Source organism: Carassius carassius, chromosome 11 (genome assembly GCF_963082965.1).
Source record: "Carassius carassius chromosome 11, fCarCar2.1, whole genome shotgun sequence".
NCBI lineage: Eukaryota > Metazoa > Chordata > Actinopteri > Cypriniformes > Cyprinidae > Carassius > Carassius carassius.
In genome coordinates this window covers 23,508,383-23,526,982 of record NC_081765.1, presented here as the reverse complement: position 1 = coordinate 23,526,982, position 18,600 = coordinate 23,508,383, and the positions used below count along the sequence as shown (strand labels likewise).

Here is an 18,600-nt window from a genome sequence, read left to right as displayed (position 1 = left end):
GGAGTCAAATAACATTTTATGCAACAGTAGCTGCTGAGAGGGGAACGCTTAGGGGACCTTTATTCTGCCAAGGTATACGGCCGGACAGAATATCCGGTTTGGAATTTATTCGTAATTTATTCGGCAAAATAAAACTAGCTAATTTTATTAAATGTATGCTAAATATTTTTCTCGAACAACTAAAGTGTTATTTTTTTTACCAGGATTCTGAAAACTAAATAAGAGAGAACAATAAATTATGGATGAAATTAAAGTCCCTTTAAATATTCTATAGTCTTTGATTAAATATCTTGCCAAAATAATAATGTTATTCAAAAACCACATTTATTCAAATGTTTTAAATATTGTGTTTGGGTTATTTTTGCGTGCACTTTTATTTATAAATCTAATCGGTATTGGTTGGTTACTGTAGTCAAAAGTGAAACCAAGTGATAAATATTGGTGCAATTCATTAAGAAATAAATAATAAATTATTCATAATAAATATATGACTCTTAACTGTTTATTAAATTATTATAAGTCATTTAATATAATAATATATCTAATATGGCTGGTCTTTGCCCAGTATTTCCATAACTTTCCAACCATCCAATCACCTGCTCGGAAGTTTACAGTAGATCAAATTAACTGCATAAATTATTTAGAAACTAACGAACTGAGTTTCAATATCCTACTCAAAAAAAAATATAATAATAATAATAATAAAAGTAATAATAATAATAATAATATTAAAAATAATTATTCAGATGGTTAAAACGTTAAAATAATAGACCTAACAATACAACTACACACTATAAAATCAAACAGGTAATACGCAAGGTAAAATTAATAACCTGTGCAAAGTTTTCAGTGTAGGGGAGGAGTTTATATAAAAAGCTCTCTTAGTGTTCGAATGAAGAGACGCTCTGAACTCTACATGGAGAATCATTTTAATGATCGAAGCACGGAATGTTCCGCCAGTTTGGACAGCAACGACTGCCAGAGGTATGAACGTTACTTTATATTATTATGATGAAGTGATGCTACTTATGAAATACAAATAGCTATATTATGGACAGGGGAACGGTCGCCACGAGATGGTCCAAAACACCTGTGCGTCAGGTGATGTTTGCGTCACTGTCAGAATGAACACTTAAACAAGAAAATAGTACTGAACTTATGTCTTATTTTAGCTTCATAAGTTTATGATGTTTCTATTAAATTCCTCTTTAACAGTATTCCCACAAGTCTTAAACAAGTCTTTATGTGTCTGTAGGGTAGACCAATACGGATTTGAGAGATCAGAAGATTTCAACTATGAATCCTATGAGGATCAGATGTCCAAGCATTTAGCTGTTGTTACTAGAAGGTCAAAGAAGTGGTCGAAACTATTGCAGGGCACTGAAAAAGTGGAGAAAAATGTGAAAGGTAGATTTAATTTAATGATTTTATTGAAGTTTTCTTTACTTTTTAAACTGTTATTTGGGTTTACAGTGAAGCGCTATGTGAGGAAAGGGGTTCCATTTGAAAATCGCACTCAGATCTGGATGGCAGCTAGTGGAGCTCAGGACCAGCTGGACAGAAATCCTGGCTACTATCATTCTATATTAAAGGCTGAGCATGACCCTAAAATAGAAGAGGTTATACGTGCTGGTAAGTTATTTCTCCAGTCATGAAACCATGTTTTATTTTAAAGTCTGATTGTAAATAAGATTGAAGACGACATATGGGGGAAAAAATAATTCTGAGAATCAATTTTTTTTTAGATATGCACAGAACCTTCCCTGACAACATTCAGTTCCGTGCCTCCTCCCAGCCATGTTTACAGAAAGCCCTGTTTAATGTACTTCTGGCTTATGGACACCACAATAAGGATGTTGGTTACTGTCAGGTACTGCTGTCATGTACACAAGCCCTTTTACACACATACACATCTGAAAGTGTCACTGGAATCCAGGATGTATTGAAGTTCCTACTGTAGATAAGAATCTAAATCTTATGTTGTGTGTATATTAGAGAATAGTCAATTACAACGTGTGAGGAAGTAAGACAGTCTTAAACTGCTGTAATTTTATGTTGTTTACTCTGTCAATATAATGACTGAACCTGTTGTACCTGTCTGATTTCAAATCAGTAGGCTGCAGAAATGAATCACTTATTGCCTTTTAGGGAATGAATTTCATTGCTGGATACCTCCTCATCATCACCAAAGATGAGGAGAAGTCATTCTGGTTAATGGATGCTTTATTTGGCAAGATTTTACCAGGTCAGTCACTCACTTTAACCCACTATTGTATTTAAACAGGACTTCTTCAATGCATCATGCATAGGTTAATTATTCCATTAATCGAAATGTAATAACGTGTTCCACTTGAAACAACTTTCTTTTGTGGTTGACATCACCTAGACTTTGTGGGCGGGGGTAATTATGTTAACCAATAGCCAAATAGAAATTTAGCCATTGTTCTAAATTAGCATTCTAGGTAATTCTATGCTTAAATCCTGCCCATATTTAAAGGGATAGTTCCCCCCTAAAATGTAAATTCTGACATCATTTACTCACCCTCATGTCACCAAAACTTTATCATTTTCTTTATCCTGAAAGATAAAACTAAATATTTGAGAATTCATATATGTGGGGGGAAGTCAATGGTCACCAAACATTTGGTTATCAATATCTTGTGTTCGGCAGAAAAAATGAATAAAATACAAATTTGAAATTACTTTAGGGTGAGTAAATGATGATAAAAAAAAAATGTGGTAAACTACTCTTTTAACACAGCAGTTCCATGTTTGTTTACTGTAATGTAAATATAATGAATTCTCTGCAAAGTTAAATGTTTGAAAGTGCACAAATCACCCCACCACATGCATATGAGACATCTGAATATCCTGTTTAAGTTAAAAATACTCAGAAATGATGAATTCATCCTAATTCCATTCTGCATAATGTTCCATCCATATGTATTATTATTATTATTATTTAGTGTTCCTGTAGCTCAATTGGTAGAGCACTGCGCTATCAAGCGCAAGGTTGGGGTTTCGATTCCCCGGGAACACATGATATGATGTGATATGTAAAAAATTGATAGCTTGAATGCACTGTAAGTCGCTTTGGATAAAAGCGTCTGCTAAATGCATAAATTTAATTATTATTATTATTATTTAGACTATTACACATCAACAATGCTGGGGCTTAAAATGGATCAAGAGGTGCTTGGAGAGCTTGTCAGGATGAAGGTTCCTGCTGTCTGGCAGGTCATGAATCGGCACGATGTAATGTGGACCCTGGTGGTCTCGCGCTGGTTCATCTGCCTATACGTTGACATACTTCCTGTAGAGGTGAGAATGAAGTCAATGGTTGTACTTTCTGAAAAGAGTTCAATGGTAAGCTTTGAAAATTCACCAATTTTGAAAATGTAAGAAATCATTAGTCTGTATTATGTAGTATATTGGAATGCCAGTATTGAATGTAATGATTGGTAGCCGTTTTTCTCAGACAGTGCTGAGAATATGGGACTGCCTTTTTTACGAGGGATCCAAGATCCTGTTCCGTGTGGCTTTGACACTCATTCGTCACAATCAGAACCTCATCTCACAGGCTCAGAGTCTCCCAGAAATCTGCGAATGCTTTAAACAGATCACCCATGGGGAGTACGTAGAGGACTGCCACACATTCATGCAGGTCAATTCTGTGGATGCTATTTATTCACTTAATAATACTTACAGAAGTCTTTATAATGATGTGTTTGTTCTGAAGAATGTTTATTTGTCATCTACCTTCAGAAAATCTTTATGGAGCCAGGAGGTCTCTCTACAGCAACAGTTACTAAACTCAGGAAGATGTGTAGGAATCGCATTATTTCTGCCCAAAACCCTCCTTCACACTAAATGGTGAACATGGACGTAGTTTTGACAGCATATGAGATGAGAATCCAGTCATTACTCCAGTCTTCAGAGTCACATGATCCTTCAGAAATCATTTTAATATGCTGATTTGGTGAACAGCCTTTGTAATTATGTTGAAAAGCAGCAGCTGTGCTGCTTAATAATAATATTATATGGATACCACGATACATATTTTTTTTAATAGAAAACCAAAATAATATTTCTTGAAATAAAAAGTATATTGAAACATTAGAAATCTCTTTACAGTCACCTCTGATTGAACGCATTTTTTTTTTTTTACTAACCATAATTTTTTTTAACAAGTTTTACCCGAAAGCATTTATTTACTGGAGGCATATCATTCCAAACCTGTGTGATTTTCTTTTGTTTTGTCAAACACAAAAGTAGATATTTTGAAGGTGAGTTTTTAGATGAACAATCCCTTTAAGAGGAATACGTTTTTTTTTATTTGCTGACCTATTGCATCGTTGTTACTAATAACAAGTGAAATGAAATGTTTTAACTAAATAAAGATATATACCAAGCAAAAAAAACTTAGAATCGCATTCCCTTAAAACAACATGAACATCATAGCAGTCAAGGCAACAATTCAATATCCACAAAAAAACTCAATTTATGCAGTCATTCCATATGAAGGCGCATCAGAAAGGAGAAAGATTCATCCACAACATGACAGCATGTTTAACAGTGCACTCCTTGTTTTTGTAACAGTTAACCATTTACCTGGGTCTATAATCTAAACCTAGCTCAAGTTATTCAGAACTTCCTGTTGTGTTAGTGTGAATTATACCCTTTATCCATCCAGTAGTGCAAAACCATAATATTTCCTCACTCTAGAATTTCCCTTTTAACATTTCTGAATGAGTGCAAATACAATGCTTAATGGAAGCAAGCAGGCTATATAGTTATGATATGTAGTACGAGAGGGAAACTATATAAGTTGTATAGTGATACTGAAGGGTGTTCTACTTTAGAAAGTGGATATTCCATTTGTAACAGCGTTAACAGAGTCTCTTCTGGAGATATATCCATGCTAGATGTGGAATTACTCTTTAATAAAACTTAGTACCAGATTGACATCTGAACGAATACTGTCAGGTAAGGCTTTGTTAGTATTATTATTGAATTCATAATGAATAATGAATCTCAAAAACTGAGTCTTGTATAGTGTTCAACCCCAAATGAGAACTTCAGAAGTTTGAGATCAGGATCAGGAAGTAGTGTTAAATATCTAGTCCCTTTTAGACCGAGCATTTAACTGTAAAAACATCATCAGTTTTCATGCTTGTATTTTTTATAAATAAATGCATGAGGTTAAATTTAAGAAAATGAGGTACCAAACAGATAATATGCTTTCTATTCCCAGATTAAGCCTTAATGACAACAAACTCCAGGCATTCCTCTAGATAAGCATAATCTGGTTCCTGGAAACAATACCTTCGCATTTTGCCCTGCACCCTTAAGTATGCAATAATTATACAATGTTTTACATAATACAACAGAAAGTCCAGGAAGTGCAGGTCCACCGGAGCGGTGACAGGGTGAGACACGTGGAGAGTGCACAGCGGGTTAAAAACTAGGCAGCTGCAGTTGTATAGTGTTGCTGAGTCCAGATGAGAGCAGAAATCGGTGGAGCCTACACATCCTGGCTTAAAGATTACATGAGGTTAGATGGTCTGGTAGCCCGCATGACTTCTGTTCCTGCCAATAAGGTAGGCCAGGATCACTATGAGCACAAGAGCAGCCAAGGCAGCACCCACAATAATGGGAATCAACATGTCATCCTCATCTAGATCACACTCCTCAGCTAGAACAGAGACACAGTGAGAGGAGAGAGGAAGAGGTTGGCAAAGTTAAGGAAAATTTAATCACATCGGTATTTCAAGATCTATTAAAAGAGAAAGTCGTCCGTTTTAGTTAACTTTAAAAACCCTTTTAATGGGACTACGGTTCTAAATGGATGAACGACTCGGTAACCTTATGTGGACATTCGAAACATCTTGGGTTTCTCAACATGGGTTGTTAACAATTTGATGCTGCCAAGTAAACTTAATTTGTGTTGAACCCAGGATATTCTTACCAAGAATTAAAGGACAAAAGTGACAAATGGTAAAAAGAGAGAGAAAAATACCTGCTCCAAAATCTCCATTGACTCCGAAAGGCTGCACTTGAAGCTGGAAGGTGTTGAGAGAGAAATCCTGTGTAATGCTCAAGGTCTTCTCCTTCTGACACATATAAGAGTGGCCCAGGGTTCCCACCATGTAGTTCAGAGTGGTGTTCCTGAAGACAATGCGCTCTAGGCAAAACAAACAAACCAAAAGGAATTTGCTCAGCTTTTCAGAGAACTAAAAACTAAAACTATTAAACATTGAATATTTAATACTGACTTACTAGTCATATTAGGCAATGCGGCTGACAACTCCAACCCACTAAGATGATATTTGTTTGATGTGGAATTCTGAAAAATGTTATGTTATGATGACACCAACATGGTCGGGATAATTTAAGAGGACATTAGGGGAAATAATAGAAGGAGATTCGAAACTTACCAAAGAGAAGCTGAAAGTCAGAGTAATGTTGTCCTCAGTGAGTATGAGAGTTGCACTGTCTGGATCGCAGGATCCAGAGGATTTAACCAGGCTTGGATGCAGGTTCAAGACCTCCTGGACAGTCTGAAACGCAATGTGTGTTTACAATTAGACAGTGATTACAAATGAGGACTAAATCTTCATTATTCTGAATTCCATAGTCATAAAATCGACATACAAATCCCTTTATCCCAGCAAATCCCTTTATTTACATAACAATCCAAGGAATCTTAATAATGGCAAAATAAATGGTATATATCAAATAAATTAAGCATACAGGTCCTTTTTCTATGTGATCTCAGGTGCATAAGAATGGAAAATTAAATTGTCTTTTAAAATAAGTTTATTTGCTTACCCACTGAACAGAAAAGGAGATATTTAGCAGAATATTTCAAGCTACTCTTGTCCAATGAAAGTGAAAGTTAGATGTGCAAGTACCTTGCCACTAGAGCTCGAAATAAAGCTAATTTTGAGCTGCAGTCCCATCCGTGCCAAGAGACAGACCACTTCAGTGGCATTGGTGACATTGTAAGTGCCTTGCTCAGGGGGTCCTGGGGTGGCAGGAGAAGCCGGAGGAGAGCTGGTTTCAGGGGTGACCACAGTGGGTGGCACATCAGCGGTCAAAGTCTGATGTATACTGAGAGCTGTAATGGTAATGCAATTATTTTAAGAGGCTCTAAATGAGTTGTAGAATTGATTAGGAAGGTGCACTTACTAAGTCTTTGATACACTATGCTTTTTCATTTCAATAGCAGACTTTATACTGACACCTGTCGAAATGGATGCATTGTATTTGTTTACTAAATGCTGCTGCTTCATTAAACCCGTTTATTTTATTTTTTTTATTATCATAATTATTAAATGAAGCAAACTGTATGACAGACTGTTCAGTTAATGCCAATATGGTGGCGACCCGTCACGTGTACACAGTACAGTTTCTTTTTTATTATACTGAGAGCCTTACTTGTACATAATCAACTCATTTCTCAATTTTATAAACGTTTTGTAATTTTTAGAAAATATACATGTGCACCATTAAAAATGTATAAACTGGTAGTCAAAAAATCGTATGTATATTGTCGTGATTTTCAGTAACGAAAAAAGCTTCACAAGACATACCTGCAAAAATATTTCCCTCCAAATGAGAAAAAAACGTTACTCAGCTTTTATTACACAGCAGACATGTTTAGGCCATGGTTTTGCAGGAATAAACATTATTGTTTAAAAAAAATACATAGGAAAGCAACATGAAATGAAAAAGACAAATTAAAAAGGAGAAAAACACTACAGCGTCCTCCATAAATATAACGTTATATGGACTTGGACCGTTTCTTATTATTAATTAATTAACCAACCAAAATATAACCAGACTAAATGCTATAGTCCTGCAGCCCAAAACCCACTAGTTATATGTAAATAAAACTTACCTAACAGCAGGCTAAAAATCGCCCCGGTTGGCGTGTTTTGTTTGCGGATGATAGGGCTCATGTTTCTTGCCAAAGTAACGTTAAATCATAACACACTCGATACAAAAACAGATGATGCTAAACTGTGCAATATGCGTCTTCAAACGGACTCTTCAGATAACTGTCGTTACAGTGCTGTCGTATACGATCTGTTCGAGCTGCTGCTGTGCCAAATCTACATCTGATAAACGCACTAGTTCAGATTTGTTTAGTTTCTGGAAACCGCAGCAGGAAACACCAGCGTCGTGTGAGCGTCTGCCAGCGTCAAAGTCACAGCAGCAATGCGCATGCGCATTCTATATTTTTAAATGCATTTTTTTATTTATTGTTATAGAATAGATACATTGTTTTAGACTTTCATTTGCTCTCCCAACGTTAACTATTACACACGACATTTCATGATTTGTCACATTTCATTCATCTGAATTAATATTTCTGTAAGTGTTGTGATAGATTTTTACTTCCCGAATTTTCAGTGCGTCACTAAATCGTTTAAATAATTGTAATATACACATCCATACATACTTTAACATAACGGGCCACAGAAGCTTTTTTTTTTCATTTAATTAGTCGTGGTTAATACTTTGATCATAATAAACAAGTTAGTTGCTGCCTACATTATGTTCCCTGTGGTTAAGTTGTACTTAAAGGGTTAGTTCACCCAATAATCAAAATTATGTAATTAATAACTCACACTCATGTTGCTCCAAACCCGTAAGACCTCCGTTCATCTTTGGAACACAGTTTAAGATATTTTAGATTTAGTCCGAGAACTCTCAGTCCCTCCATTGAAACTGTGTGTACGGTATACTGTCCATATCCAGAAAGGCAAGAAAAACATCTTCAAAGTAGTCCATGTGACATCAGAGGGTCAGTTTGAATTTGTTGAAGCATCGAAAATACATTTTGGTCCAAAAATAGCAAAAACTACGACTTTATTCAGCATTGTCTTCTCTTCTGTGTCTTTTGTGAGATTTCAAAACACTGCAGTTTAGCGATATCCGGTTCGCGAATGAATCATTCGATGTAACCGGATCTTCTTGAACCAGTTCACCAAATCGAACTGAATCGTTTTAAACGGTTTGCTTCTCCAATTCCACTTAAGCTGTTAACTTCCTCTGAGTTAAAATAAACCAATATCCCGGAGTAATTCATGTACTCAAACAGTACACTGACTGAACTGCTGTGAAGAGAGAACTGAAGATGAACACCGAGCCGAGCCAGATAACGAACTATAGACTGACTCGTTCACGAGTCAAGAACCAGTTGCATCGGTTTTCGGATCACCAGTAGTTCTTTCGGACAGTTCGATTCAATAAACCGATTGAAGAAAACGGTTATCCGGTTCTTTTGTGCTCGACGTAATGACGTTATTCATTCAAGCTTTCATTTTACCCGCACTCATAACATTAGCACAGAGTCAGTTCAGAATCAATCACCAAAAGAATCAGTTCGGCTCAGATGCTCTGTGTGTCGGTCTGCTTCACACATGGGCAGTATCATCAGCTCCTCGGTTCTCGAATCGGACGCGTTCGACAGAAACGGTTCTTGACTCGAGAACGAGTCAATCTTTCGTTCGTTATCTGGCTTGAACTCTCTCACAACAGACACGGAAGAGAGGACAATGCTGAATAAAGTCCTAGTTTTTGTTATTTTTGGACCAAAATGTATTTTCAAAAAATCCTAACTGACCCTCTGATGTCACATGGACTACTTTGATGATGTTTTTCTTACCTTTCTGGACATGGACAGTATACCATACACACAGTTTCAATGGAGGGACTGAGAGCTCTCGGACTAAATCTAAAATATCTTAAACTATGTTCTGAAGATGAACGGAGGTCTCACGGGTTTGGAACGACATAAAGGTGAGTTATTAATGACATAATTTTAATTATTGGGTGAACTAACCCTTTAAAGAATGGTGCGATATGGTGAAAACATACATGTTACATAGATTTAAAAATAGCTGCACATAATCTAAACAAATTCTGTAAAGAACAATGGAATGAGGATACATATGATTTAGGATGCTCCCAAGTGTCACATTACAGAGACAATTTACAAGGACGCTAAAAATTTTAGGACCCAGAATGCCATCACAGAATAGTGATACCTTACCTTTTGCCCTTTTATGTTGCTTGCAATGGTGTATTTAGAGAGCCTGGTAAAATGGTTTGAAATTAATCCAACACTGGCAGCAGTTATGAGGGAGACAGGAGCTAGTGGTCAATCTTTTCACTACATTGAATATTTCTCAAGTTAGACTGATTTTGTAAAATCTGCTTCTGTATAGACACGTGATAGTGACTTGAAACACTTTAAAGCTATTGAACATTTCCAACTGTTACCCAGGACAAAAAGGATACAGTTCATAGAATCATGTGGAATGTTGTCACTCTATATGAAGTAAGTTGTCACAGTGGAATCTGCCTTTAAAATAGCTGATTAGACATCTTCAACTACACTGAAATAGAAAAACATTAAATATATATTTTTAAAAATCAGCAAAAAAAGGTGAAGTACCACAAATATTGTAATTAATACAGTAAATGAAATTAATTAATTAATTAATTAATAGTGTTCCTGAGGCTCAAGTGGTAGAGCATTATGTTAGTAGTGCAAGGTTGTGGGTTTGATTCCCAGGGAACACATTAAGTAAAAAAAAATGTTAGCCTGAATGCACTGTAGGTTGTTTTGGTTAAAAGCATCTGCTAAATGCATTAATTTAGTTATGTAGATCTGGCATTTATGGAATTAGAAAGTATTTCAGCCTTTTGGTTATAATCTTCTATCATTATGTAGCTGACCCTGAATTTTCTTTGAACGTTCAAAACATCCAACTTTTCTTCTTGGCTATGCAAACCTTTAAGGGACATTAGATCATTCTGCAAACATTACAGGAACACTTCTTTTGAATGGTCTCTAAACATTCTGAAACAAGTTGTAACATTTAGAAAAGTTTAGACATCCAAACATCAAAACTAAACATTTTAGGAAAAAAATAATAATGTTTTTGTGGTAACAGTTTTTGTGGTAACAACTTCAAACAAACATTCTTTTAATGTTACTGTACGAATGTTTGTTCATAACTTGCCATGGGAAACTTGCCCAAATGTTAGCCAAAGTTCTGAGAATGAATGTAAACTTGTACTAGTGTACAATACATGTGTATAAAAAACTCACCAATGGCAAATGCAAAACAGCAGGGGGCACAACATGCACAAATTAGCTTGTGAACTGCAAGTTGCAATGTATATTAATAAAAAAAATTTAAATAAAAAAAATAAAAACTATAGATAGAATTTGCATGATTTTACTTGTTTTTTTCTGTAACTGTTAGAACTAATATTTCTATTGTGTATGATTTTCTGCAGGGGAAAACAAATTTACTTCAGATCTGTTATGAATACATTAACCCAATGCTGTTCAAATGGAAAAATCAAACTCAGCAGACAGTGTCTGTGAAGTAACCTGCAACACTGATGAAAGACACATAACAGTTAGTGTGAAGAGGGTCTAAAAATATACAGGAAATGCTGGTGAGACTTTTTTGAGATGAGAGGACAAGAGACTCTTTGGTGTAGGCAGTGCTTGTCATTCACTAGAACAGAAAACCCAGGGCTAGGGCCACTTCCTGTAGGTAAAAGATTGACACAGTAGAAGCAATCAAAACAGAAAGGCAAAAAACTGTTGCATGTCACTTACAGGCCGAGCAACAGTAAGGTACGGCATCCACAGAAACTTCATCGTTTCAAGGAATGTAATGGAAATGAGCAGGACAATCACTTTATTGTTCTTGGCCTCACAAGTGTCCTTCACAGGTAAAATCATTTATCTTGCTCTATACATACATATTGCACAGGGTGTCATACATCTAGCACATTCAGCGCAGAGTTTTAATGGTTTACTATATCAGTTGTGAAATCTGTATCTACCGCTGTCTGGAGTAAATGTTTAGAAATTTAATATTATATACAATTTGTGTGTGTTTTTTACCTGTAAAAAACATTCAGATCAAACATCAGGACATCGTCATGTGGCCATTTTAGTTTCCCTGTACAACCAGCAAGTCTTGTAGCAAGAAATGTAACGTCTAAGACTTTTAAGTGACAACTGTGCAATACACTATTGAGTTTGCAACATCATTTCTGAAAAGATGAAGGGTTTTAGCATTACTATGCTGATGGTTTGTAACTGTCACCTTCATGTTTAAATGTTGTTTCCTGAGATTAAAAAAGGAGGATCCAAGAAAAGCAACTCTAACTCTCTAAAACCCACACAATCTCCTTTGAGAAACTCAAGGTCAGAATTGACAGGATCACCAAATGGCAGCTTTTCAGAAAGTCATGAACACGAATGGCCGCTTAGACACCTATTGTAGGATACCTTATTATTTTTATTTGCCAAATGTAATTTAAAACAAATAATAATTAGCAAAAAGTTATTATATTTTCCTTATTATTATCATTGATATTATTATTTTATGTGTAGTGGTTTAAAAAGTTATTCTAGAACACAGCAACAAATCATGCAGAAAGTAATTATATATCCAGTAGTATATACTTAGCTAATTGAAAGAGTTGATTAACGCTTTCGACCTGTTCAATACGAAAGCTCAAAGCTTTTTTAAGAAAAATAGTACTAGTAATAGTTAGAGGAATGTTTGTTTCTGAATATAGAGCATTTGTACAAATACACAAAAGGTTTGGTTGCAAATTAATAACAAAACATCCCAAAAAGAAAACAAACTCATTTTCGACCCCTATTAAATATGTCTGTGTTTGCTGCCACACCTTAAGTGGAAGAGGCAACAGTGAGAAAAATAGATAACAGATGGCACCCCTTTACATATACATTTTGAATGTACAACCATTTTAGCCATAATCCAAATACACATCTGCTAGATATTTCTGACATTCAGAACAAACTGCAAAATCGTTCAATCTGTTGTATATGATAATGCTATCTTATCAGTCAATGTGGCCTAATAATAAATAAAAAAACTATTTCTCTTTTTCTTAATCCATCATGATTCAGTGTTGCTGTAATGCTGAATAGAATCGCACTAGATAAACAACTTCAAGGTAATTAGTAGCCTAAAATAATAAAACCTACAATCTTTTCATCATCACTGATGATTTTACATTTTTTAATCAATCTGAAGCACCTCTTTGTGTTTTTCATTCTTTTATATTAAGCAAACAAAATTCAGCTATATTGATAAGTAATGCATTAGTGATAAAAGTGTAGTTCTGTATGAAACAATGTACAGAACTACCAAAGTTTGATTGCATCTTAATAATTGCTGTTAAGCATTCATCGTGTCTTTTTGATTATGTCTTTAATTGATTTTTCCGTACATTTCTGCCATATGTACATAAACTGAGTCACCACTGATAAGCTAGTACTAAATATTATAAAAACATTAATTTTCTGAAAAGTTGCTTTGCAAACAATTTGTATCGTAAAAAGCTCTATACAAATAAAACTGAAATGAATAAATGTACACTGCAAAAAAATCTACCAGGACACTATTTGTTATTTTTATGCAATGCGTTAATGCTTTAACACAATGCAATGCAATGCAAAATTCTAAATACAGGTGTTTTACGGAAAATGTATTTTTCTTTATTTTAATACAGTACCAGTAGCGTTTTTTTTTAGTGTATAAAGATTTTATTTGTCTTGTCTTATGTACTGTATATTGAGTGTTTCCAAGCCCTTGTTTCTTTATGCAATGATCTTGCAGAAGAAAACTGCTTTTTGCCCCTATGGCATGTGAAAGGTGTGTGGTCAGTTTGCTAACCTTCATCCTCGAGCCCCCATAAATAGCTATTTGATCTGCAGTGATGCAATTGGGGCTTCACTGTTTCTTGCTCATTCTTGCACTTATTTAGACCCATGCAGAGAAACCACCGAACAAGATGACACACACACATTTACACAGAGATCAGAGAGAGAGAGACAGAGGAGCCTGGGCCCCTTCTGCCTCAAACAGGAAGGCATGAGTGCAGTTTTTTCATTTTTCATAGACATTTGTTTTGTGACCCTCTAAATGTTCTTAATGTAGAAACAAATTACTAATGAGAGTGAGAAATGAGATTCATCACTATTACATTTAATTATGCAAGAATTGTCTAAAATAATATCTTAGTAGTTTAAGATCACAGTACCGAATGAACTCTGTTGACGAAGCATATGGTTCATGTCTTTAATGCATTTTTCTAATAACTATTTATCTAAACATTACTTATAGATTTATACATTTCAACGGCAGTAGAGTGGTGACTAGACCAAAGTTTATTTGATTCATGCTTGCATTACACTGTTTTTTTCTTCTCTAACTTATACTTCAATGTTTTGTTTGTCCTAATGATAGGTAAGAATCATTAGTGCAGAAATATCTGTATATCTGATTACAGTTAAAAGTCAAGTTAGATATTGAAGTTTTTTTTTTAAAAGGACCTTACTAAATTAATAGATCGCAATGCAATACTCGTAAAGTATTTGGGCATCTTCCTCTGTTAAAGAGGAACAATTATTAATGCAGTATATATTTTGCATGCAAAATGATCTCCATCTAAGTGCACTGTAACTCGACTTTTGTCTGTTTAATTGAATTTCAGTTGTTTGTACCATTTGTGTTGTGCAGTTATGACAAACCATGGTGCATATATTGGTATTTGGAAGATTTTCATCTACACATTAATGTTATTTCAAGTCTTGCTCGTTAACAATTATGTTTTATTAGAAAATGCATTTAGACTTGTTTTGTTCACAGTCAAGGCACAGTCTTCATGAAACATCAACTAATCTCAAATATTATCTAGAGATTTATTTGGATTATTCTGTTAAATAATAGAGTCCGCAGCATATTGAGCAGTCCGGTTAAATGTTCCATACATGTGTGCACTATTTTTGTATTTATTTATTTGAAGAGACAGTGTACTATTTTTAATAAATGTTTCCATTGATACCGGATATAGTCAGAGGCTAATTATCATCCGCAGGCAGGTTGTCACTAAACCAGCTTTAAAAATGACACAAAATGAATACTACACAATACGTGCAATACATTAAGACACCTTCTGTAATATTTACATTAAAATGCATATAATCTATATTTCAGCTTTGTTGAATTTGAATGAAAATTTCAGTAAGTTTTAACTCGTCTCTGTGGTTTGTTTATAAAGCTGTAAAGCCAGTTTGCATTCTACTCCTTTAATCCAATAAATGCAAGCAGATCATTTGTGTGCTGCTTTTGTATATGAATCAGTGACAGTGACATATGAATGAAAGCCTTGGGATTGGAAAAAAGTATTAACATCCCATAGACAGTCAGGCATATACATTTTTTCAAATGTTTTCCAACTTCATAGGTGCCTTAAAAATAAATTAGCATGTTAATGAAATCTAAATACAGAGTTTTCTTCTTTTTTTATTTGTATGGTGGTTTAGGTTCTAGTGGTGCTTCTCAAAAACTATGTTTTTTCTTGAGTTTTTTTCTCTCATTCTTCCATTCGCTTATGTATTCTTTTTTTTCTTGATTTTAACATTACAAAACCAACTAAGCAGGGAAAGGAAGAAGTCAAACATTGCAGAATATCCATAAATAACAAGAACAATTCATCAAATTCGAAACACCATGTTTTAGTTGAGTATTTTACAGAAGTCTTTTTTTTAAATGTTTGTTCTATTTGCAGAGGCCTCGTCTGCGAGTGACCCAACGTATTGCTATGTTTTAGATGTTCTCCTGCTGCTGTATTCTATCCTTTTTACTGCTCTCTACTTCAGAGAGAAGGTAAGTTGAGGCCTAGCATGCACCATTTGCTCTAAGTGAAGAAATTGACCTCACAGTTCAAACCGATAACCTGTCTTCTGCCTTGTATGGCTTAGTTTACGAAGGAAGGGCCTGTTCCTCCAGATCCTGCATCGCCGGAACGTAACCCCAATGAGCCTGTCTATACAGTGAGTTCTCATTAATAAATGTCTCCCAAACAGAGGTTCATGTTAAAGGGTCAAATATACTTCATGTGTTGATGTGTATTGCATTGAATGGGTTATTCTTACTATGAAGTACATTTTCATCTTCTTATCATGGGTGTAATATCTGATAAAATGTTAAACTTTTCTTGTATCTCGGAGCCACAATTAATTAAACATTGGTAGGAGTTTTAAACAATTTCACTTCTTGCATTTGAACTTAATTTTGGTTTGTTGCCATATTTGTGATGTGCATGGTTGCTATGCACTTCTGAAAATAAAAACCGGCAATTTATGAAGTTCCTTATTTTTTCCTTACTATAATCAAAAACATTATATAGGTTAGTACAAGTAGGCTTTTATTCTCGCCACCTGTTATATCTCGAACAACTAAGATGGTCTTTTGGCATCCTTAGAACAGCTAAAATCCAACTTTAAATATCAAAGAATACATTAACATTGTTGTGATATATTTGTAATGTGTAAAGACATAATTAAGTGATAAATATAGGCAGTGTTAATACTGGTTGCATATGGTTACAATGGCATATTTGTTTACGAGAGCCTGTTTACCATACAAATATGCACCCTGACTCATTTTTAATCTAACATTTTTACTCAAAGGGTTGAAAAACTCAAATTATATATTAATACTTCAAGGTAAACAAATATATGTAGGTACTTTTTCCAGTTTTACTTTATTCAAGTCTTATGATAATTCAAAACCTGAGTTGGCCAGAGGTTCTTAAAGTCGGGTTTAACCCTTAATTAAGCATATTTATGTTTAATCTTTACAAAATTCACTGGAATGACCCAAATAATATTAAGGCAACGTGCGTGCTGTATTTCTTAGGACTTGGATCTGCCTCAGATGAGTTCCGATTATCAGCAACTGGATAGACCGGTGAGATTATTTTATGTTTTAATTTGTTGAAATTATATTTACATTAGTCACAATGGCAGATAGAGCATAGCAGTGCATTAACTGCACATTAATGATATTTAGTGTGTTGTAGCTACTGTTCACTTCCTGCCTTGATCTCCAATCTTGTTTGCAATCAGTGATACAATGATAAAGGTTAAAGTGAAGTTATGAAAGGGAAATAAAAAAGGAGTTTTTTTTATTTTTATGTCTACCAATATCTTCATGTTTCAGATTAGAAGACGAGAGCCAGAGACACATTATCAGGTCAGTAATGCTTGCGAAAAAGGATGTGAGTAACAGATAAGATGAAGCAGATATACCTGCTGCCCTCCTGTGGTTGTTTACAGTCTAACGCTAACATTTAGTAAACGCTCTGCAATGGTGGATGGTGTAGGCTATTTCTGATTTACTTTGGTTTGTATATTTTCCAGGAACTGAGAGCACATACAAGTGACGAATACCAGGAAATACGAACTAAGGGGAAAAAGGTAAGTGTATCAAGCCAACGCAACGAATATGAGAGACGTGTGTGGGTTGTGGGGTTAGGAAGTGTTTTTGATGTGAGGTTTACCCAGCGGTGTGATGCATAATATACTTACCAATCAATATACATAGAAATGTTCTATTTCTGTCTGCAGCCTCGCAAAGGAAAGGGCCAATCTAACGAGGTAGTGTACCAATTCATTTTAAACACTTGATTTGATTTGTGCCTCGGTGTACCTCATTAATATATTTTTAAACATAAAAATACCTTTGTATGACCACCTGGTATATTATACATTTATCTACAAATATGTTCATAAGATCATCTATTTTGGAAGTTACTATTCCCAAATGTATCATCTTAATTGTCTTCTTATAAGTGTTCTAGGTAGGTTTAAAACAGACTACAGTCATTTGTTTATTCCTTTAAAGGGTCGAACAGGGAGAAACAGGGATGCAGCTGAGGCTGTGGAGATGGAAGCTTTTCCCACTGCAATTAACAATTAACACAATTAACACAAGCAAAGGAGCAACTTGTATCTGCCAACTAACAGACAAATTCTATATCTTTGTTGGATGCATTTTTATGTCTTTTTTTTTGTATTTGTTACTTTGGCTAATCTGTATTCTGTAGTCTTGCATACACTACCATTCAATGGTTTGGTGTAGTGAATTTTTCATTTGAAAAAAAAAAAAAAATTAATACTACTATTTAGAAAGGATGCATGAATTTGATCAAAAGTGTCAGTAAAGACGTGTTTAAAATGTTAAAACGTCCTTCAAATAAATGCTGTTCTTTTGAACTTTCTATTCAAAGAACCCAGAAAAAAAAAAAAAAAATATATATATATATATATATAAATTTTAAATCACCAGATCAACACATTAGATTAAATTCTGAAGGATAATGTGACACTGAATTCTGAAGTAATGACTGTTAAAATTCAGTTTTGCCATAACAGGACTAAACAATATTTTAATATATATTAAAATAGACAAGTTATTGTAAAATTGTATTATTGTTGTACAGTACTACTGTTTTGCTCTATTCTAATTAAATGCCTTGGGGAGCATAAGAGATTTTTCAAAAACATTAATAATCTTGCAGACCCCAAACTTTTGATCAGTAGTGTGTGTTATGTTTGTACAGATGGAGAGGTAGTGCTGTTATTTTCTACATATTTTATACGTAAAAGGGCATATTTTGTGTGTACTGTAAACCATTAGGTTAAAAATAAATAAATTGATATCAACTCCATAAATT

General features: G+C 34.6%; 3 protein-coding genes across 4 annotated transcripts; 2 read left to right on the top strand and 1 right to left on the bottom strand.

Moving 5' to 3' along the window:
• The first annotated feature begins 855 nt into the window (after positions 1-855).
• On the top strand, positions 856-4,213 carry LOC132152494 (growth hormone-regulated TBC protein 1-A-like). 2 transcript variants are annotated; one of them, XM_059561258.1, is made up of 8 exons: positions 856-984; positions 1,256-1,407; positions 1,474-1,632; positions 1,746-1,870; positions 2,149-2,245; positions 3,149-3,321; positions 3,581-3,664; positions 3,766-4,213. In XM_059561258.1, exons 1-8 carry the CDS (start codon positions 893-895, stop codon positions 3,868-3,870), a joined length of 987 nt encoding a protein of 328 aa, XP_059417241.1. In that variant the 5' UTR covers positions 856-892; the 3' UTR covers positions 3,871-4,213. The 2 variants fall into 2 exon arrangements, with proteins under 2 accessions (XP_059417241.1, XP_059417240.1); XM_059561257.1 differs by having other exon boundaries at positions 3,479-3,664.
• A 202-nt stretch (positions 4,214-4,415) lies between these two features.
• LOC132153059 (lysosome-associated membrane glycoprotein 1-like) lies at positions 4,416-8,189 on the bottom strand. The gene is made up of 6 exons (XM_059562215.1): positions 7,904-8,189; positions 6,915-7,120; positions 6,438-6,560; positions 6,280-6,346; positions 6,020-6,184; positions 4,416-5,695 (listed from the first exon to the last, which is right to left on the bottom strand). Exons 1-6 carry the CDS (start codon positions 7,962-7,964, stop codon positions 5,556-5,558), a joined length of 762 nt encoding a protein of 253 aa, XP_059418198.1. The 5' UTR covers positions 7,965-8,189; the 3' UTR covers positions 4,416-5,555.
• Positions 8,190-11,532: 3,343 nt separating this feature from the next.
• On the top strand, positions 11,533-18,163 carry LOC132153057 (T-cell surface glycoprotein CD3 zeta chain-like). The gene is made up of 8 exons (XM_059562214.1): positions 11,533-11,766; positions 15,649-15,746; positions 15,842-15,913; positions 16,782-16,832; positions 17,085-17,117; positions 17,285-17,341; positions 17,492-17,521; positions 17,769-18,163. The coding sequence occupies exons 1-8, from the start codon at positions 11,640-11,642 to the stop codon at positions 17,841-17,843; spliced, it is 543 nt and encodes a 180-aa protein (XP_059418197.1). The 5' UTR covers positions 11,533-11,639; the 3' UTR covers positions 17,844-18,163.
• The last annotated feature ends 437 nt before the right edge of the window (positions 18,164-18,600 follow it).